General features: G+C 48.1%; 1 protein-coding gene across 1 annotated transcript in view; it reads left to right on the top strand.

The window, feature by feature from the left end:
• Nucleotides 1–578: 578 nt before the first annotated feature.
• The window catches only part of LOC111158107 (integrin subunit beta 3), a 48,848-nt gene continuing 28,550 nt past the window's right edge, over nt 579–20,876 (top strand). Inside the window, exons 1-2 of the mRNA XM_022519953.1 lie at nt 579–645; nt 15,640–15,725. Of these exons, the coding sequence (XP_022375661.1) occupies nt 579–645; nt 15,640–15,725 (153 nt within the window). The remainder of the gene's footprint in view (nt 646–15,639; nt 15,726–20,876) is intronic.

The raw sequence follows: 20,876 nt of genomic DNA, 5'->3' as shown, positions 1-20,876 counted from the left end.
CTTACACAAGCTTGAGATGTCTCAAGAGGCTTTCTGGAAAACCAAAATAACCCAAAGAATAACTCGGTGAATACTAAAGGACTAAATCCATGCTTTGGCACCAGCTGTAAGCATTCGAATGGTTTTGTCAAATAAACAAAGTGTTTCAAATTCAAGGTACGGAGGGAAAGTGCCCTATCGTTCAGGTGAAAGAGAAAGCCATCTGGGCGTCTCCAGGAGGTGGCACTGGGTCAGGAGAGGGGCCCCAGGTTCCCGGTTTCTCTAAGCATACCAAGTGTCCGGGCGCGCCCACGACCCCCCTCGGGTGCCAGACTCGCAGGGACTGCGGGTCCAGGCGGATCCGGTCGGGCGGAGGCGAGGCGGGAGGCGGGGTGGGGAGGGAAGAGGCGCCGTGGCTTCCCACCGCTCCCTACCCGGCGCGGGGTCCAGAGGAGCGCGGGAGGGCAGGCAGCGCGAGTCGGCGACCCGCCCCGTGACGTCCCACCCGCGGCGTCCCCTCCCACCTCCCTCTGCGGGAAAAGTGGCCGCGGGCGCCGCCGCTCACTGTGGGGCGGGCGGGCGCCGCGGCGGCGGACGAGATGCGGGCGCGGCCGCTATGGGCCGCGGTGCTGGTGTTGGGGGCGCTGGCGGGCGGCGGCGGCGGAGGTGAGTGAGGTTCCCGCGCGGCTGGGACGCGGCTCCCCGGGGATCCGCGCCGCGCATCCTGCCGCAGCCCGAGCTGGCGGACTTGGAGCCGGGCAAGCGGCGGGCCGGCCCCGCGCGTCTGCGCTCCGAGTGCGCGGGGCCGGGCGGGGGCCGCCGGAGCCCGCAGCTGGGGACCTTCCCGGCCCCGCGGTGACAAGGGTGAGAGGCCACCTCGGGGTGGGTGCTCCGGGACGCCGAAGCCCTTGGCCGAGTGAGGCGCCCACCCCGGGGCGATCTGGGGCGCGCGGTGGGGTGGGCGCATCTCCCGGGCGGCGCGCCTCGCAGGTGGTCTGGGGCTTGCGGGTCCCGCTGGCCGCGGTGGGCACCGCGAGCTGCGGCTTCCCGGGGCTGTTCCCGCTGCTCCCGCGCGCTGCCGGAGGGACGTGGGTGTAGCTGCTGGGGTGAGAGTGTGTGCGCGCGCGGGTGTGCCGGCTTCTCGAAATTAGACTCGCTTTGTGTTACTTTCTCCCAAGTTTTTCTTTTCCTAGTCTTTCTGCGTGGTGGCTCCCCGCGGGAGCGGTTCTGTGCAGGGTGAGGGCTCTGTCTCCTACAGTGTCCCCGGGTGGCAGTGCTGCCTCTGCTTCCGGGACAGACCCCACAACCGAAAAACCTCCAGTGTATGCGAAGAGCCACACGGAGGGTCCCTGGAACTGGCTTGGATCCCTCGCTTTGTCTCTCCTGCTGCTGCGCGCACTATGCCAAGACAGTTGGCACTCGGCCTCGTTGGTACTGAGGAGCCGGTGGAGGGGCAGAGGCGATTAGGGCGCAGGGATGCTGCCCGCGGTCCTTCAGAGCCCTGGTGAACTTCCCAGAGAGAACTCTGGCTCCCCTTCCTCTGGGGCGTTCCTCTGCAGAGGACACACAAGTGTGCACATACATACTTTTAATGAAAAGATTAGTACTCATTGTGAGACAATTTAAATCGTGCAGTAGGTATTAAAAAAGTAAGATCTACTGATAAGTCCCTATCCAAGATAGCTATTCAGAAATACTTTGATGACTGCCTTCAAGATCTTGTGTGTGTGTGTGTGTGTGTGTGTGTGTGTGTGTGTGTGAGCGTGTGTCTAAGAGATTCTACAGGGCAAGGCAACAATGTTTTTTAAAACACACTTTAATGAGATATGATTGATAAACCAAAAAAATGTATATAGTTAATGTATATGACTTGATGAGTTTGGGGATACATAAACACCCATGAAACCATTACCGCAATCTATGAGTGATTTTTTTGGTGGAGTTACAGATCATATATATAGGGGTCTAAGTTGTTTTTGCTGAAGCTTTCCATGTGATAGATGCTCAAGCAAGTCAGCAGATGTCTTCAGCCTATAGTGAGCAGCCTGATGGCCAGAGGGCTGAAATGCACATCTCCAGCACTGAGCCCTAGGAGGAGTTAGAGACGCCTTTCAAAGGCTGCCTGGTGGGGCACCTGGGTGGCTCAGTGGGTTAAAGCGTCTGCCTTCAGCTCAGTTCATAATCCCAGGGTCCTGGGATCGAGACCCAAACCGGGCTCTCTGCTTGGCAGAGAGCCTGCTTCTCCTCCTCCCCTCTCTCTGCCTGCCTCTCTGTATATTTGTGATCTCTGTCTGTCAGATAAATAAGTAAAATCTTAAAAAAAAAAAAAAAAAAAGCTGCCTGGTGTCTGTGAGGGCTGTGGAGCTGTCTCCTCCAGATGCCTGCCTCCATGAACTTAAAACTTGTTGCTTTCCTTTTCACCTCTACAGCTTTCTGAATTTCTGAATGATTTCCGAATCTAATCATTGTATTTTCTTATAGTCTTAGAAGAAAGCAAAGTAACATAAGCTAGAGCCTAGCTTGGTATATGTTTCAATATTAGTGAAGATAAAGAGTCTACTTGTTATTTTGGTGTCTCTCCCTCCACACCTCACTCCTAGTATTTTTTGTGGATCTGACACAGAGTTGTAATGTTCCATATAGGATCCCACTGCATTGACATACATTAGTTTGCAATATCCTTTGGGGGATCTGTACACAGATTCATCATTATGATTGGGATGATTCCAGCTGTAGTGATGGGTTGTACTGAGCTAGCCTCAGACTCCTTCTGAGAAGCAGGTGGGACTACTGTTTCAGAGCTTGGGCTCTAGAGTCAACCTCCAGAGTAAGAAGCTCCCAGTAAGAACAGTTTCGATTATATTTGAATCCCCTCCTTCAGGGTTGGTGGCTGGGTTGCAGGGGTTGTCAGATTGCTGGGGAAGCAGGTGGTAGGATGAAAGTAGAAGAGGGGTTATTGGTACACACAGCGTTGAAGGACACAGAGACAGCTGGGTGGTGGCACAGAGAGGTTGTTGCAGAATAGGAGAATCCGGGATGGGCAGAAGAGAGGTTGTTTGAGAGTAGAACTGAGTTTTGGAATTTATGTACAAAGACGATCTTTTTAGCTTCACCCAAGAGGTATTGAGGTTTGTGACTTCCACCTGTGTAAGTCTGTATTCTAACCTGAGACCTAAGGGATAACAAGTTTTGTTTGCTGTCACCATCTAAGTTGATTAGTTCTGAACTGAAGGGCTAATTTCTCCTCCTGAAAACTCTCCAGATGAAGTTCTCTGCCTGGAGAGACATGGCAGGAAGGCTTGTTGGCTGGGGAAAGGGATAGTTACAATTTAAAGCCAGCCAGCTGTGGGTTTAGTTCTTGATTTTGCCTCTTATTGGCTGTATGGCCTTAGGCAAATTATTTAATCTCTTGGGACCTGTTTCCTCATCTGTAAAGTGGAGAAAACAATACTTTGATGACTGTGCTAATTAAATGAGATAAAGGCACAAAATAAGTATCCAGTAAGTGGCACTTTTTATTGCCATTATTCTTATCCATGGTATCTACCATGTATTGGAGACAAGAGCTATTACTGTTTCACACGTGAGTACAACCTGGGCTCGCAGAATTTGACCGATGGGGTACCTTTCCCCACACCTATGTGATAGTCTCCCACTGGTGGGTTAGCATATCTCTGTCACTTTCACCCTGCAAGAACCCACAGAAGAGACCCAGGAGGAAGAAGCTCATACATTTGCTTTATCAACTAGAAAACCCTAAGTTCTGTCTCCGGGGAAAGAGGAAAGTAAAAGACATTTCGCAAGATTTCAGGTTCTGTGAGGAGAAGGACATGTCTGTTTTGTTCAGTGCTCTAGGCCCAGGGGCTGGGACATTGGCAGACAAAAATAAATACCCAGGGAACGCTTTGAGAGGGCATCCAGAGGTGATGTGCCTCATGGTCAGAAACCCAGAACTTGGATATCTGCATTCGTTCGCAGAGGATCCACAAGGGCTCCATCTGGGCATTCTGGAGAATTTTAGAATACAGCTGAGACCATGAATTCTTTGTGCATTTGGATCTCCACACTATGATGCCTTAGACCTCTGTTTTCAGGGGACCTCTGTGAATTGTCTGCTTTTTTCTCCCTCTCCTGGGAGAAGACACACAGGAGAGAAATATTCTTTATGCACCTTAAAACAGTGAGTGGTAGAGGTCTCCTGGGGACAGCATCAGATGGGGCCAGGAGCAACAATGAGGAGGGGGAGAATGGATATGGCTCTGGAATTTCCTAATAGCAGTTCCTCCTCTGCAACTCCCCACCCCATTCAGGATCCCTGGTTATCATCCCCTCCCAGCCCTACGAATCCTTCTGCCTCTGTTGGCAGAAATAGCCAGGAAGCATGCCCACAGGAACCACAACTCATGAATCAGCAGACAGATAATTAACTGGGGGAGTGACTGAGCAGCTTCAGGGATAAACCACTTGGCCTGACCCAGCCCCCTCTGCTGCCCACAGAGCTGGCCTGCTACTTCACTCCAAGGCCTCCCCTCCTTTCCCATGAACTCAACCCTTCCCGAATGTGAAGATCATTGTGCCTGAAGGAACTCAGGTCATGAATGGCAATGCAGGTGGGAGCTGAAAAATGATATAAGTCTTCCTTTCCAGTTTTCAGTCATTTTGTCACAAAAAGACTGGTCTCTCTCTCCCCAGCATTTCTTAGTTCAGTTGGTGAAGACATTCCAACATTCAAGGAGAGAATGAGGTGAACTTTTTTTTAAATATAAAAGTCAAATGCTGGAGAGTAAAATGGCTGGTTCCCCTTTAATTCTGTTCTCCCATTATGTTCACCATTAATCAGATGGGGTGTTCTATTCAGACTTTTCTCCTTGTATAGATAATAATCCTCATGTATGTCTCTATTCCTTTACCTAAACTTGTGTTGTTGTTGTTGTTGTTATTTTAACTTAAAAAGCCACTTCCTTTCATGCAGGGCAAAAAAACAAACCTCAGGTGTGAAAAGAGCTGCAGGTCGGGAACTGAGAAACGTGTATTCGATGCCCACCTGTGCAGGCTTTTTCATCATTTGGCTGGGTGACTTTGCACAAGCCATCTGCCCCCTGGGCCTTAGGCATTTGGTGTCTCAGGGGCTGCAAAGTAGAAGGAGACGGCGGGAGAGTCTTTGCTTTGTACCTGCTCCTCTCCACCTCCAAGTGGAGAGACGTTTTTCTTTTAACTAATTCATAACATGGAACTCCATGTAAAGATTTCTTTGTGGAGGGCAGGCGGAAAGGAGGTCTACAGTTAAAAATAGCCTTGAGGGGCGCCTGGGTGGCTCAGTTGGTTGGGCGACTGCCTTCAGCTCAGGTCATGATTCTGGAGTCCCGGGATCGAGTCCCGAATCGGGCTCCCTGCTCAGCAGGGAGTCTGCTTCTCCCACTGACCTCTCTCCTCTCATGCTCTCTCTCATGCTCTCTCTCTCTCAAATTAAAAAAAAAAAATAGGCTTGAAAAATTTCACACCAGAAGAGAGTTCCAGAAGTTTGGCAGAAGGCATATCCAGTAGCCACTTCAAAAGTCCCTGTAGACAACCATAATCTCTTTGCTAACTGGGATTCTTGGTTCGAGAAACCTGGGCCTATGAGATCCACCTGTGGTTCCAAACCCTGGCTTGAGCCACCACACGAGATCGACTCCTCTAGTTTAAACCTTTTGCTGCCTCAGCCGGTGGCGGCCAGGTTTGGCCACGTGTTCGAGATGGAGGGGAACATGGTGTCTCGGTTCTCGGACTTCTCTAGGTTGAGAACATACCATCCCATGCTCTCTCCTGGGTGGTTCCTGAAGGGAGTGGGCCCACGTTTATTCTGGATTTCCCACCAACTTTTGGATTCAAAGAGTCTACAAGATACTGACGTTTCAAGTGTGCCATATTGTAGGAAGCCTGGCGTGCTCTTGGGAGCCTGCATTTAGATGAACGCCAGGGCAGAAATTGAGACAGGACAGAGGACATTTAAAATTAACTTTAATTTTCTTTTAGCTTGTAAATGTAATTCATATTGCTGTGCAAAAAAAAAAAAAAAAAAAAGTCAAGCAGCGCAGAAATAGAATAATGCAGAAAGTACCAAGTCCCTTGTAGTCTTGTCCTTAAAGATAACTGCTCTTGACAGGTACTCTAGTTTTTTTCCTGTATTTATATCTCACCAGAGACATTTACCCTTACTGTTATTTCTCAAATAGGATCATCCACAACAGGGTCATTGTCACTCAATAATATAGCCTAGCATCTTTTTAATGTCGGTTTATATCTTTCCATTATTTATCCTAAGAGTTACAATCCTAGCCAGCAGGCACACTGCTATATGGATGTAGCAAAACTGACGTACCTGATTCCCTGTTGGCAGACAGTGGGATCGTTCCCAATTATTTGCTACTACATATAAAGCTGAACAGCAGGGACTGGTCTCATTCATTGTTTGCACCTTGTTTGTTCATGTGTTTCTACAGGCTCTGTTTCTTGCACTGAAGCTGCTGGGTCAAAGGACATGACTATTTTACATTTAAATTTGGATAGGTCTTGCCAAATTATCTTCCAAAATGGTGAGATCAATTTGCCTTCCTACCAAGATGGGGTTAGGGTGGTGGTGACGAGGACTGGTGGCATCACTGTTGCCGGCTGTCCATACCCACGAGACATCAACTAGAGGAGGAAAAGAAGCAGAACTGGAGTGCTGGATGCCAAGGAGGTCACCAACAGGGCACTGCTGGACCGGGCCCAAACCGAGCTTGGTACAGGCTTGCTTCTTCTCTCTACTGAGTGAGTCAGATGGGAGGTGGGGCCCACGCTGATAAAATTTTCCAGAGCCGGAGATGCAGCATTTGAATCAGCTTCTCAGCTAAGCTATTAGGAAGAAATGGATATTCGTGCATTGAGCGGGGGGGGGGGGGGGGGTCTTGGGCCCTGGGATACTGGGCCTCCCAGAGCATTAGTCACCCGTGATGGTTTCTGGCTGGAATATATCCTTCCAGGGCGGGCAGCACCATATACATCTTCTAACCCAGCACTGCTGGCTTAACAGAGAAGCAGGAAGAGGAGACCCTAAGAGTTGAAGTGACTTGCCCAAGGTCATATAGCTAGTTTTGGAGCATTGGTAGGGTCTAGCCCTGGGGGTTCTTGTCTCCTGGCACATCCTGTTATAGGCAGAGGGCCCGGGGAGTCTGACCCTGAGGCAGGGTTGTGGTGGGGGTAGGGATGCATTCCTAATGCAGAAAGCAGTTAGAGCAAAGGTAAGGAGGAAGGAAGCCTGCGTTTATGGCATTTACGGAGCCATCACTGCAGGTGGTTCTTCCGCATACATTATCTCATTTAATCCTAACAACCCATGAGGCAAGGATTATGTGCATTTTTGGGACCATGGGGGAAGGAAGCAGCAGTGTGGGGTTTCCTGTGCTTGGCTGATGTGGCTGCGTTAGGTCTGTTAAATACTAGGGAGCAGTTATGAGTCCTTGAGTAGAGAATGAAAGAGTCACTGGACCTCAGGGCCCCAGGGAGATGACAGGACCTGCCCGAGGTTACGCAGCCAGTGGAAGGGCAGAAGAGGCTTTGGATTTGAGATCTCCTGCCTGTGGGTCTTCAGGTCTTGTCCACCACGTCCACTGTTAACACAAGAATCATGTTCGTGGGTTTACCACCACCGCTACCCTTCAGTGTTGCTCAGGGCCTGGGTGTTCATTGTATACACAACCACATGGAAGACAGGACTCTGTCCAAGGCGGGCCTTCTGTGGTGTTCTGCACATGGCTACTGAATAAACCCAGTTGGAGGTGATCACCAGGCGGGATCTGGCTTCATTTACAAGGGCAGAAGAGTCAGGAAAAGGGTATGGCCAGTGATCAAAACATCTGAACTTTGTCCAAGGGGATCCACTTGTTGGGGGCCAAGTCCATCCTGTCTTTCTGCCATGCCCCACATGCCATCCATCAGTAAGGTCCTGGAACATAGCTAGGGCCTGACCACACTATTAACCCCACTACACTCCCACCCCAAATCCGGATTACTGTAATAGCTTCCTAATTGGGTCTCTTTTCATCTTATTCCCCTTATGTCTGCTCTCCTCTGAGTGGCCAGGATGATCTTTGCTCACCTCTGCTCAGACTCCCCTTGTGGCTTTCTATCACGTGGAGAATGAAAGCCACGTTCCCTACCTTGGTTAAAGCTTCCTAGCGTTCTGGTACCCAACCAGAACTACTCTAGCTACTACTCTGCCTCTTTCCTTCTCCCTCTGTCTTCCTGCTATTTCTCTAATGGGCTGAGGTCCATCTAGTGCTTGTCATGGATTCTTTCTGGAATGCTCGTCCCCTAGATCTTCCCATGACATACTCCTTCATATAATTTTGAAAGGTCAACTCAGAGAAGCCTTTTTTTCTTAAAAATTTTTTTTATTTGAGAACAGTTGACACATACTACATCAGTTTCATGTGTACATACTGATTCAGCTTCTCTATACATTGTGCTGTGCCCACAAGTGTATCGACCACCTGTCACCATAAGGTGCTATTACAATACCATCGATACTCCCCATGCTCTACCTTTTATGCCCATGACTTACTCATTCCGTAACTGGAAGCCTGTATCGCCCACTCCCCTTGACCCATTTTGCCCATTCACTTACCTCCTTCCCTCTGGCAAACATCAGTTTGTTCTCTGTATTTACAAGTCTGATTCTGTTTTTTGTTTGTTCATTAATTTGTTTTGTTTTTTTAGATTCCACATAGAAATGCAATCATATGGTATTTGTTTTTCTCAGTCTGATATATTTCACTTAGTGTAATCCACTCTACGTCCATCCATGTTGTCACAAAAATTGGCAAGATCCCATCCTTGTTTATGGGTGTGCAATATTCCAGTGCGTGTGCGTGTGCGTGTGTGTGTGTGTTACATCTTTATCCACTTGTCTATTGATGGACACTTAGATTGCTTTCATATCTTGGCTGTTGTAAGTAATGCTGCAATAAACATAGGGGTGCATATATCTTTTGGAATTAGTGTTTTTGCTTTCTTTGGGTAAATACCCAGTAGTGGAATTATTGGATCGTATGGCATCTTTATCTTTTATTTTTTGAAGAACCTCCTTACTGTTTTCCACAGTGGCTGTACCAATTTACACTTCTAACAACAGTGCACAAGGGTTCCCTTTTCTCCACAACCTTGCCAACGCTTTTTATTCCTCATCTTTTTTATTTTAGCCAATCTGACAGATGTGAGATGATCCTTCATTGTGGTTTTGACTTGCACGTCCCTGATGAAGAGTGACGTTGAGCATCTTTTCATGTGTCCAATGGCCATCTGTATGTCTTGTTTGGAAAAATGTCTATTCAGGTCCAGAGAGGCCTTTCTTGACTGCCTTCTCTAGAAGGGACTCCTTCTTCTCATTGATGCTATTCTTTTGCTCTATTATCTTTTTCTTTCTTTTTAAAAGATTTTATTTATTTATTTGACAGACAGACATCACAAGTAGGCAGAGAGGCAAGCAGAGAGAGAGAGGAGGAAGCAGGCTCCCTGCTGAGCAGAGAGCCCGATGCGGGGCTCGATCCCAGGACCCTGAGATCATGACCTGAGCCGAAGGCAGAGGCTTTAACCCACTGAGCCACCCAGGTGCCCTCTTTTTTCTTTTTAAAAAGCATTTGCCACTGTTTGAAATTGTACTTTGTGGTGTATGTTTTATTTTCATTTTTGCACTAAAATTTAAGCTCCACAACAGCAGGGGGCTTGTTTCATTTCAGCGTCAGACCTCTAGTGCCTAGGAGAGTGCCAGGTACAGTTAGGTGCTCAATGAATATTTGTTGAGTAAATGAATGAATGAATGCCAACATCACTGTTGTATGTTAATAGAAAAGTATAACGCCAAAGGACCCACTTTCCCATTATCTGTAGATGGATTAACCGTAGCAGTTTTCAATCCAGGATGACTTTTTTTCAATCATGCAAAGTATTACAGGGCAACATTCCTCCAAATCATGTCATATATGCCAGGGGAATGTGTACCCATTTTGGATTAGCTTCTTAGGGCTGCTAGAACTGTGTGGCTTAAAGCAATGAAATTTGTTCTCTCTGGAGGCTAGAAATCTGGTCAGAGTGTCAGCAGGGCCATGCTTTCTCTGAGACTCTGGATAGAATCCTTTCTTGCCGCTTCCTGTCTCTTGGTGGTGGCTGTTACTCTGGCATTCCTTGCCTTCCAGTAGGGTCACTCCGATCTCTGCCTTTGTCATCATGTGACATTTTCTCTGTGTGTCTGTCTTCACATGGTATTTTCCCCTTCCAAGGGCATCAGTCATATTGGGTTAGGGCCTCCCCTACTGACCTTATCTTGATTACATCTATAAAGACCTTTTGTTTCCGAATAAGGTCATAGTCATCGGTACGGGGGTTAGGACTTCAGCATATCTTTTTTGGGGCACAGAATTCAACCCATAACACATTTTAATATTGGTAGAAGCAAATCATACACCGATGTCTTCTGGTGTTACATACCATATCTAACCATGTTGTGCTTAAAGCAATTAAAAAAAAATCTCTGAAATTAGGGTGCGTCCTACATCCGTCGTCTGAGGTATGGTGAAATGTGGTCGTTTGGATTGCCTGCCGTTTTGAGTAATACTTACTGGAGATTTATGCTCAGAGGTATGTGTTACCTTGAACTCCACTTCTCCCGTGTCCTTCCCCTTCCTTAGATTACTGAGCTGCTGCTACATATAATGAAGGAACAAAAATAAAATAAATTTTTATAGCAGCCTGCCCTGCAGGAACCACTTGTAAATCCATATGGCAGTGAGCATGAGATGTTTTGTTTCTGGATGACTCACTCAGCCAGGTGACTGCAATGGAAGATCAGGCATGGCCTGAGTCACCTGGTGTCCCTGTGGACCTAATTGGGAAGTGACCAGTTAAAGGTCAGCGGGAGGGCTGGGGACCCAGGCCAGAACTGCTCTCTGGCAAAGAGGAAGGTAGTCCGTAGTATAAGCAGTATGCCTCAACTTCCCCTCCCACTAAACACCTCTTCACTTGACTTAACGCGCTGCTGAAATTCCATGGCCTCACTCGGGTGGCCTGTTCCCGCTTTCTGACATCCTGTCTCATTGGACAGCACGTCCTCAAAATAGCTCTCATTGACGCATCATGACTTCCACTTGTTCCAACTCCCTTCCTTGTTCCCCTTTTTTTTCCCCTCCATTTGTCCCATCCTTTGTCTTTCTTCTGGTTCTGTGAATCGGCCTGATGGGCCAAACCACAGCCTTTCCTTCTGCTGTCCAAGCAAACTTGCTGGAGGTCTCGTGTAGCTTTTCTAATGGGCCTCCTCTTCCTGGCCCACCCTCCTAGGTTGGATTTTGGAACTCTGATCTTCCCTACTCCATTTAAAAGGCAGATCTGGGGCACCTGGGTGGCTCAGTGGGTTTAAGCTCTGCCCTGGGCTCAGGTCATGACTGGGATCGAGCCCCGCATCGGGCTCTCTGCTCGGCAGGGAGCCTGCTTCCACCTCTCTCTCTCTGCCTGCCTCTCTCTCTCTGCCTTCTTGTGATTTCTGCCTGTCAAATAAATAAATAAAATCTTTAAAAAAAAAAAAGGTAGATCCGACAGCTGATCATTTCACCGTCATCTGGGGCTTTCTGGCTCTGGCTCCCACCGCTGCCCCGTTCAGCGCATGCTCAGCCGTGTGTATCATGACCAGCACAATGCGGTGGCTTCAGAGAAAAATGGAGAAGAAAGGAAAACATTCATCTACCTCAAACAGCAAGCGGGGGACTCAGGATAAAAAGAGGGAGGGCAAACAGAGTAGCAACAAGAGCTTCTGGAGAAGCATTAGCCACCCAGAGTGAGCCCTTCCTGTGTGCCCCCCCTTTGTGCCTGGAGTTTGACAGGGATCTGTTCATTGGATCCCTCCAGCCAACCCTGTAAGGACCAGGGCCAATCCACCTGGTTTCCTGGCTCTGGCTAGCCTGTCAGAGGAAATGGGTGGTGGGGGTTGCTAATTCTTTTCAGGGACAAAAGTTCTGATGAGGATCTCCCTTCTCCAGCATGGCTGAGTCTGGGCCCCTGAGGCCAAGCAGGAACACAGCCTTATGAATGACTGGAAACAGAGGCCCAAACTCCTTCCACATGTTCAGGAGGGAGGGGTGGCCTCAGAGCCGCAGCTCATTGAATCGGCATGGCCCAGGCGTGGAGACTTCTGATGAGTCAGTCCCTTTTAGAAACTGCAATCCAGGGAACCTGCCCTTGGTGGCAGGTCTTAGTAGGGGGTATCGTGGGTGGGGGGGAGGAATGGCTGGTTCTCATGAAATCAACCTGTGATTCACTGAGAGAGGAGGTGAAGGGAACTGGCTGGCATGACTCCCAAGACATGACTTCCTAAAGAACATATCCCAGCAGCCTGTCTCATCCTCTGGGGTCAGGGGCTGCCCATTCACTGAGGGGGGGCCGGCTGTTATTTATTTCCCATCTGGCAAGCCTTTCTATTGTGGCTACAAGTCAAGAACTCATAGGCAAATAGATGCTAATTTGAGAAGGAATGGATGGAAAAATGGAGAATCTGGGAACAAGTTTGCAGAGATAATTCAATGTGTCCATACCTCCCATGGTCCTCTCTTCTAACTCTGCCTGACCTCTCCTTCTGCTTCTTCAACACCCCCCCACCCACTTGACCGCCACTGCCCCAGTGAAAATCGATGGCATTTCTGTCCAGAATTACCCCTCTGGATGCCAATTCCCATGAAAACTTCAAGGAGGGAGGTAGAGACCTAAAATAATTCAGGCTCTGCTCCTCTCAGAGCTCTTTCAGTAAGGCAGTAAGGGGGGGCTGTGCTCACATCTGGCTGGGAAAAGAGCCACTGGGAGCTGAGACATGGCCAGGCTGCCCTTGCAGGGGGGACCTCCTGTGTGCGTGTGGGTTCTGAACCCTGAGGGCTTCTGAAGCCAGCATCTCTAGGAAGACTGGCTGCCTTTCTTCCATGTTAGATAGACAGTGCCTGACTGAGGGCTGCCCCAACTCAGAGGTGGCCTTGGAACCTTAGAGCCAGGCGGAAAACAGCTGCCATCATTCCCACCTCACAGTCCTCACACTCACTGGGTGAGGGTGTAGTCACGTCAGAGGCCGGGGCTCAGGGGTTACTCATGGGCTGGTAGCAGCACCCCACTTGCAGAACTGTGGAGTCGGGAAGGGCCTTTGAAGTGAGACCGACTCAAGCTCAGAGGAAGCCTAGGACTTCCAGGATTCCACATATGATTCTGGTGTTTTTAGGAGAACAATGAAAGTTTAAATTGTCAGAGGAACTGTTTCAACCCATTTATTTTCATGTTTTATATTGGAATTCCATGGATAATATGGAGACATGAGCTCTGTTGCTTAAAAAACTAAAACAAAACTGATCTAGTTTAATGCTTTTCCATTTGCTCCAATGTATATTCATGGAGCATTTACTTTGAGCAAGGACTTGGGGCTGGCCCAGGCTGGGCAGGGCAGGGCAGGCCTCAAGGGGCTTAAAATCTTTTGGGTGGCAGTGTTGTTAAGACAGATAGACGAATCATTATAATATGTTAGGAAGAGTCAAGCGAAGAAACAGGCTGAGGGGAGTGAAATGACTCGCCTAAGGCCACATTAGTAAGGGTGACTCAATGAGGACCACGGTCTATTGATTGGCTACCTACGCTTTCTGTTAGATCCCTCTGCCCTCTAACGAGGCCCTGAGACGGACAGCGTTAAAATCTAATGTTTAAAGAGTCCACTGTTAAAAGTATGATTACCATACAAATGTAACATGAATGTGTGTCAAAATATTTATTCAACTTAATTAATGAGGGAAGCAGTAAGATGTTAAGATTAGTTTCAAAGAAAATTCAAGGAAGGGAGGGGACCCTGGCTGGCTCAGTCAGTAGAGAGTGTGACTCTTGATCTTGGGGTTGGGAGCTCAAGCCCCACACTGGGTGGAGAGATTACTTAAAAAAAATCTTTAGAAAATTCAGGGAAGGGAAATTTATAGTTGTTCAGTCAAAGGAATGTTGAAATCAATTAGCTGACAGTTTTGAAATTGGTTAATGTTCTACAAAGCAATGAACCCTAACCTTCAGAAGGTTACCTTTGCTATCAAATTATTTGCATTGCGGTTGGACAAGAATCATATACACTGTTCTCATCAAGAATCATTTCCATTGTTACTAGTTTTCTACAAGTTAACCTCTACCCTTATAGAGTTATTAAATACGCTAATCAGTAGAAGTCAAACAAAGGTATACACCCCTAGAAAATCAGGTAATTCAAGAGTATGGTGGGTCTACTTGTCAATATATTGCATTATATTGAAAGGACACAGGTATTTCCTTTGCCTATTTCCAAATTTTTGATACTTTTTCTTGACAATAGTGTGTGTGTGTGTGTGTGTGTTTGTGTGTATACACACACATTTTCTGGGTATGTTTTGTCTAGATGTTGGAAGGGAGTTCAGTCACGCTATAGTAAAATGGACCGAGACATTCAACTTGATGAGAAGTTTTGGGGGCACTGGAAAAACACCCCATTGATTAGGCTGATTTGTTGGTCTTACCAGCTGGGGGACAAAGGGACCACTTTAGAAAATTGGATGAATGGCCTGGATCATGAAGGGGAATGTTTCTTCCTCAGTCTGTTCCTTATATTGAAAAAGACCTTTCTGGGGCCACGGCAGAAAGAGGAGGTTTACCTGGCTGAGCCCAGGAAGCCCGAGAGCTTCTGTCTAAGCAAATGCCCAGGGTTTGCTTCTTGGGTAAGCTTCTCTTAGGGTTATTTTGGTGTCCCCCTTTGTCTCTACTCCTGTCTCCCAGCCTTTTCTCTATCCTTTGACAGTGTGAAGACTGTTCACATTTGAATGGCATTTAGTAGTGTACCAAGGGCACAAGTTCTGTGAGGTCAATATTACCCTTTCACAAAGGTTAATCAAGTTGCTCAAGGTCATGACGCAGCTAGTAAAAAGAGGACTCAGAATTCAAATACTGGCTTTTTTTTTTTTTTTTAATATGGGCCTTTCAACTCCAATCCATGTTCTTCCAGTTTATCTCATTCAGCCTTTTCTGACATTTCTGGAGTTCTCCCTGGACCATTCTATGCCTTGACCCAAAGATAAATGTACTGGGAACCTTGAGCAGGTTTCAGAAGATTTGCCTTGTCCTCGCCGGCCATTGGAACATTCCCCGCCCCTACCTGCCACCAAATTTAGGCTGTGTGCTCATGTTAGTGCATCAGGGCTTCGGATCCCTGTGTAGGGGCTGTGAAGCGATCACTAGAATAATTGGAGAGAGGGCACTTTGCATTGTCCTGGGCCTTGGATTTTCCTAGGCACAATGTAGGTGTCAAACCAGTTGTTAATTAAAGCCATTCCATCAGTTATGACTTGACACTTGGGGTCCAGGGCTCAGTCCCGCTCTAGCACTTGTTATAACGGGGACCTCATCAGTGAGGGTGGTGATGAGTTTCTTCTGACCTTTCTCATTCTTTCTTCCTTACCATACAGCCTGTGATTGGTGAATATCTGTGATATGGTTAGACCTGCTGTGTGCATCTGAGAGCTATAAATCTGGGTGTTTGAGGAAGTTGGGAAGGATGGGCAGGCCAGTTACCCTGTCAGGCCAAGCTGGGTGCTAATGTCTTTGTCTCTGTTGCAGTGTCCAACATCTGTACCACACGAGGCGTCCGTTCCTGCCAGCAGTGTCTGGCTGTGAGTCCTGTGTGTGCCTGGTGCTCAGATGAGGTAAGGAGAAGACATCTGATTTGATTTCTCCCCCAGGCTCAGCTACTTTTGTGCAGAAATGGACCCAGAGGGGCATCTCTTTTCTCTTGTCCCTTCTGAGCAAAGATAGGGTGAAGCCTTCCCATTGATGGATTTCAAAGGGAGCTGTTATGGGGTTGTTGCTGGGAATGCCATCCAGATTCTTCTGTGTGTCCCCCTAACATGAGCCAATTTGGTTAGGTTCTTGGTCTCACTGTAACCATTGTCTCTCTGTACCACACTTCACTTACTTTTTGTTGGGGTGGAGCACCCCAGGGAAGCAGGGCTTAAGGTATCAAAAAGAGAGTTAGCAGAGGGTTCTTGGTATAGAAGGGATGCTGGCTTACAAACATCCCTGAACTGTTGTTGTTTTTTTTTTAAAGATTTTATTTATTTATTTGACAGACAGAGATCACAAGCAGGCAGAGAGGCAGGCAGAGAGAGAGGAAGGGAAGCAGGCTCCCCGCTGAGCAGAGAGCCCGATGTGGGGCTCAATTCCAGGACCCTGGGATCATGACCTGAGGGGAAGGCAGAGGCTTTAACCCACTGAGCCACCCAGGCTGAACTTTTAAAAGGCAAATAAAAGAGAAATCTTGCGCTTGGCGGGCAAGGTGCGGGGGTGCGATGTTCAGTCAGGATCTCTTCCCTTTTCTCCTGTGAAGTTTGGGTCCCCACAACTTTACCTCTTCCTCTCTCTTTCTTTTATTTTCCTCCTTCCTTCCCTCTCTTAGGTGTCAATGAGAGAAGGTGCTGGGCCAATTTGGTGAGGGTAGGAGGGTGACAGGAAGGGGTTAGATGTGTCTAGGCAGAGAGTTTGTTGTGTCTGGGGCCCTGGGGAATGAGTGTGTCTGAGGGAATGGCTGTTTGTGGCTGAGTTGGGAATTTGGAGCTGGTGAGGGCCCCGGGGGGCGGGGGCAGTGAGTGTCGCTGGAGAGATTCCAGTGATTACAGAGTCTGAGGCTGAGTCATTGGCCAGGCCCCCAGCAGGTGATTACCTGAACTCCTGTCCCAGGCTGCTTCTGGGCTACCTGGGTGTCCTCTGGGTCACAACAGCAAGTCTCTGCTCTCTGCAGTTTTAGGACTGCTCCAATCCAGCCTCCTCATTCTCTTTGCTTCTCTTCCCAATCTGCTGAGTTTCCTAAAAAGGCAACCACCCTGGCAGGCTGGTGGGGGTGTTGGGGGGGTTAGGGAGTGGGAGCTGGGAGGCTGTGTTTATCCCTAGGCAGGAGGATTGCCAGAACTGCGGGGGCCAGCCCAACACACTACGTTGCCTCTATACGGTTCAGCACGGGAACTCCTTCCAGAGGCAGCTGCCCAACATCTGGGCCACACTGACTTCATTTAGCAAATGAAACGTTCCCTGGGGCTGGGAGTGAGGGGTGGGGAGGGAGCGGGTGAATCTTTCCCCTCCATCCCCAAATGTTCTCCACCCCTCTGGGCTGAGCTGGCGGCTCAAGTGTGATATGGCCTCCTCCCTTCTCAGTTGCCATATCCTCCTTCCCTTGGTTGCCATCATAATATTGTTAAACTGCTTTTGTAAGGAAGTTGGAATTCTGTAACTGCATCCTCGAAGGAGGGAGAGCGTCGTGGATGGGATGGCCTGAAGCTGGCTGGAGCAGATAGGTAGCCAGGAAGGAAGCCCTAATGTCACTCCGAGGATGCTGTCCGTTCCTTTTCTCTCCTTTTCAACCCAGAGAGAGAGAAAACGCAGGCGAGTGTGGCTGGGAGGAGTTTGGGGAAAAAGAAAACATACTCTTGGAGTGTCTGTCACCCCTTTTGATCAGCACAGGGACCAGCCCTGTAGCTGAGGTGTGTGGAGGCCCAACCAGACAAAGCCCATTGTTCATGTGACCAGATTTGGGAAAGACAAGTGTAGAGTATTTATGGATGACCAAGGCAAATTTTGTCCCCTGGGGCAGACCAGGGGAAGACAGGGGGAGAAGGTGCAGGGTAGGATCAAAGCATAAGGTAGGACCTGCCTGGGAATGGTGGAGAGGGGGTGGGGTGAATCAGGGAGGAAATGAGTACATCATGGACCAAAGAAAACTGATGACTAGAAGTAGAAGTAGAAGGCCCGGTATCTCTGGGAGTATGGAGTATAAACAGGAAAGTGGGGGAAGCCAAGAGTTTAGTGAAGGACTACAACTATCCTCTGGGAAAGGAGGAGGAGGGAAGGAGAGATAGCGGAGGAGCCCAGTGTGGGGCAAAGCGTGTCAGCCAGCCTCCTCTGGGGAGGAGTGGGAGGTGGGAATCCCAGGCTGCAACCTGAACATGACCGCTTTGTGTGTGTGTGTATGTTTTCCTGAGGGATTCCCCTGCACAGGCCAAGTTTAACTGCTGAAAGTGTCTTGGCTGTTGACTTAAAAAACCAGAAGTGAACCGGTTGGGCCATTTTGAATGTGACTTGTTGAATAACTGACCCTAGAGGGCCCTCTGCTTTTGCAGGGTTGGCAGTGCCTGGAAAAACAACTGGTTGGGCTCGGCTTTCCTTTGGTCCTAGAGGACAGCAGCTCTGGGTGTGTATAGCAAGGGCTTGGCCCGGTAAGAGGAAAACATAGCCAAAGTGGATGAGTGCAGTTTTGGGCCCATCTGCATCGGGTGTGTTCTTGGGGGGGGGGGGTGGCAACTTGATAGGGGGGGGGGTGGTGTGCTGCCTCTGGGCTGTGAAAGTAGCAAAGAGGCCAAGATCACACAGAGATTCAACTCATGGTCTCACTGGCCCCCATGTTGGAATCTAGAACCCTCCAAACTTGCCTGGTTCTAAGAATCATCTGGGGTGCTGGTTAAATAGAAAGTTTCCCAGGTTGGATCCCAGACCTTTTGCGTTGGAATGGGTTGTTATGATAGTAAATTTGGCAAACACCGCTGATCAAAAGGGCTAATCATGGGGTCATGGTGGAAGTGAAGTTAAGGCAGCCAGATAAAATACATGACACCCAGTTAAATTTGAATTAAACAAGTAATTTTTTATGTAAGTGTGTCCCAAATATTGACTAAATTCAGTGACTCTAAGATGAAGGGAAATGCTGGGAATTCTTACATAGACCTGAGAACACATCAGAAGGCGGGCCAGCTCACACTCAGTCTGACAGCCAACGATAAGCGAAGAATGGGTTTGGGTCTAGCCAAGTAGAAGACTCCAATATGAGTGACTTACTTCTTCTCTGCATCTATGGGGAACAAGTGTGAGGCCATTATTTAGTTACTTCTCTAGAAAACATAATTTTGTTCTCACTTCTTTGCTGCTTTTTCTTTCTATTTTTCTTATCCAGAGTTTAAATGTTCATCTTGAGAGTTTTGCTCAACTTGTTACTGTAAAAATAAAAATATATCATTGAAAGTGCCCCCTTCCCCATAAACAAGGGGGTATGGATACCAATAACCATAAATCGAAGTGCTTTTCTTTTCCTTTCGTTCTCTTTGTCCCTTCCACACTTCTCTCTATGCTCTAGTGATTTCTACCCTCACTGGCTGTCCCATCAAGAAAACAATGTTAATTTATTTTGGTTGGAGGCATTTGATGGCTCTCTGGGTGGAAAAACTAAGTAGCGGGCCCTATTCTGCCTTGTCCTCTGAGAAAAGAGAAATGGAATAATAGTAGTAATTCTAATGGTCATAGTAGAAAAGAGTCATCTTCTATATGCATTTATTTGTTTATATCCTATCAAAAGGATTTGAGTATATTTGACTTGTATCCAGATTTTTCATATTTTGAAAGCATTTCATGTTCACAGTCTTCTTTGCGCCCCCCCCCACGACCGAGCCTGTGAAATAGGTAGGGTAATGAGTTTTTCATGCTTTACTTTCCCAGTATCCAAAATGGGATGAATGGAGAATGGGACTAATAGCATGCATCACTCTCCCAGGAGAGGCAGAGGATTCAGCTCACACCATGCGTGGGCTGGAACCTCCCGCCTCTGTACTCAGGAGCCTCCCCTGGGTCTTGGTTATTTCTGCCCTTTCTTGTGTCACATCCGGTTTTACTGGGAACTGGGACTTTAACATTCCTCCTCCCTCCTTCCCGTTGTTTCTCTGAGTAACCTAGAGAAAATCCTCTACCTTCCCAGTCTGGGTTATTAAGGAAGGGAATGTTGCCTAAGTGTGTTGAGGTCACTGCCTTGGTATCCTTCTGGGACAGAAGGCTCTCAGGGAGAGCGTGACTGCAGAGCAGGCCTGTTATGTTCCTGACCTCTGATGTCATTGACCATAGAGGAGGGAGGGAAACAATTTTGTTTCTTAGTGTTTATATTTCTGAGAAATTCATAACAAACCATAAGGACTGTCAGCAGGGCTTAGCACTTCAAACCTTCTTGTAAAAAGTACTGTCATGTTAGAAAGCAGGGAGTCAGGAAACCCCTTCTAGATAGAATATTCTCTCCCTTGGCTGAGGCAGCTTAAAGATACACAATGGCCTTTCTGCTCTCATTCAGCTTCCTGGCCTCCCCTTCCCTCTCTCCTTCAGCCTCTTAGTCCTGGAAAGGATCAGCTCCTCTGTGTTTCTTGGTCTATCCAATCATTGCCTTTTTTGGGAGGTTTTCTCCCCGGGGCTTTGTGGGCAGCTGGAATTAGAGATAAGGTAGGGAGTGCTGTGAGCAGGACACTGCTTCCTGAGGCAGAAGGGTTGGGAGAGCCATGCACAGTCAGCAAGAGGAGTTCTGGTGCAAAAACTCTGAGGGCCTACAAGCTCTCCCCCTGCCTTTCTGTCCTTGGCCAGGGCTGGGAGCAGAGAGGGCATTTTCATTTCTCTTGGAGACGTGGAAATCGGTGATATTCCCACTGGAATCTTTTGAGCTGAGAAGATTAACCCTTAGGCACTGTTTCCCACGGCTGACGCCGTTTATCCACATCCCACTCGTGAAGCTGAGTGGGAAAGAAGGAAGCTGCTGGCTTCCAGAAACTTCTTTCCCCAGGGCAAGGAGAGTCCTCATGCTGTTTGTCTTAGTCTATTCGGGCTGCTGTAACAAAAATACCATAAACCGGGTGGTTTGAGGACAAATGTTTATTTTCCACAGTTCTAGAAGCTGAGCAGTCCAAGATCAAGGAAGCAGCAAATTTTGTGTCATAGTGGCTGTCTTTTTGCTATGATGTGGCAGAAGGGACCGAGGAGCTCTCTGGGATTCTGGGATCTCTTTT

This window comes from Enhydra lutris, unplaced genomic scaffold (genome assembly GCF_002288905.1).
Source record: "Enhydra lutris kenyoni isolate GAN:26980312 unplaced genomic scaffold, ASM228890v2 scaffoldscaffold57, whole genome shotgun sequence".
Taxonomy (NCBI): domain Eukaryota; kingdom Metazoa; phylum Chordata; class Mammalia; order Carnivora; family Mustelidae; genus Enhydra; species Enhydra lutris.
Note: the sequence above shows the minus strand (reverse complement) of the source record. Positions and strands in the feature narration are given on the sequence as shown.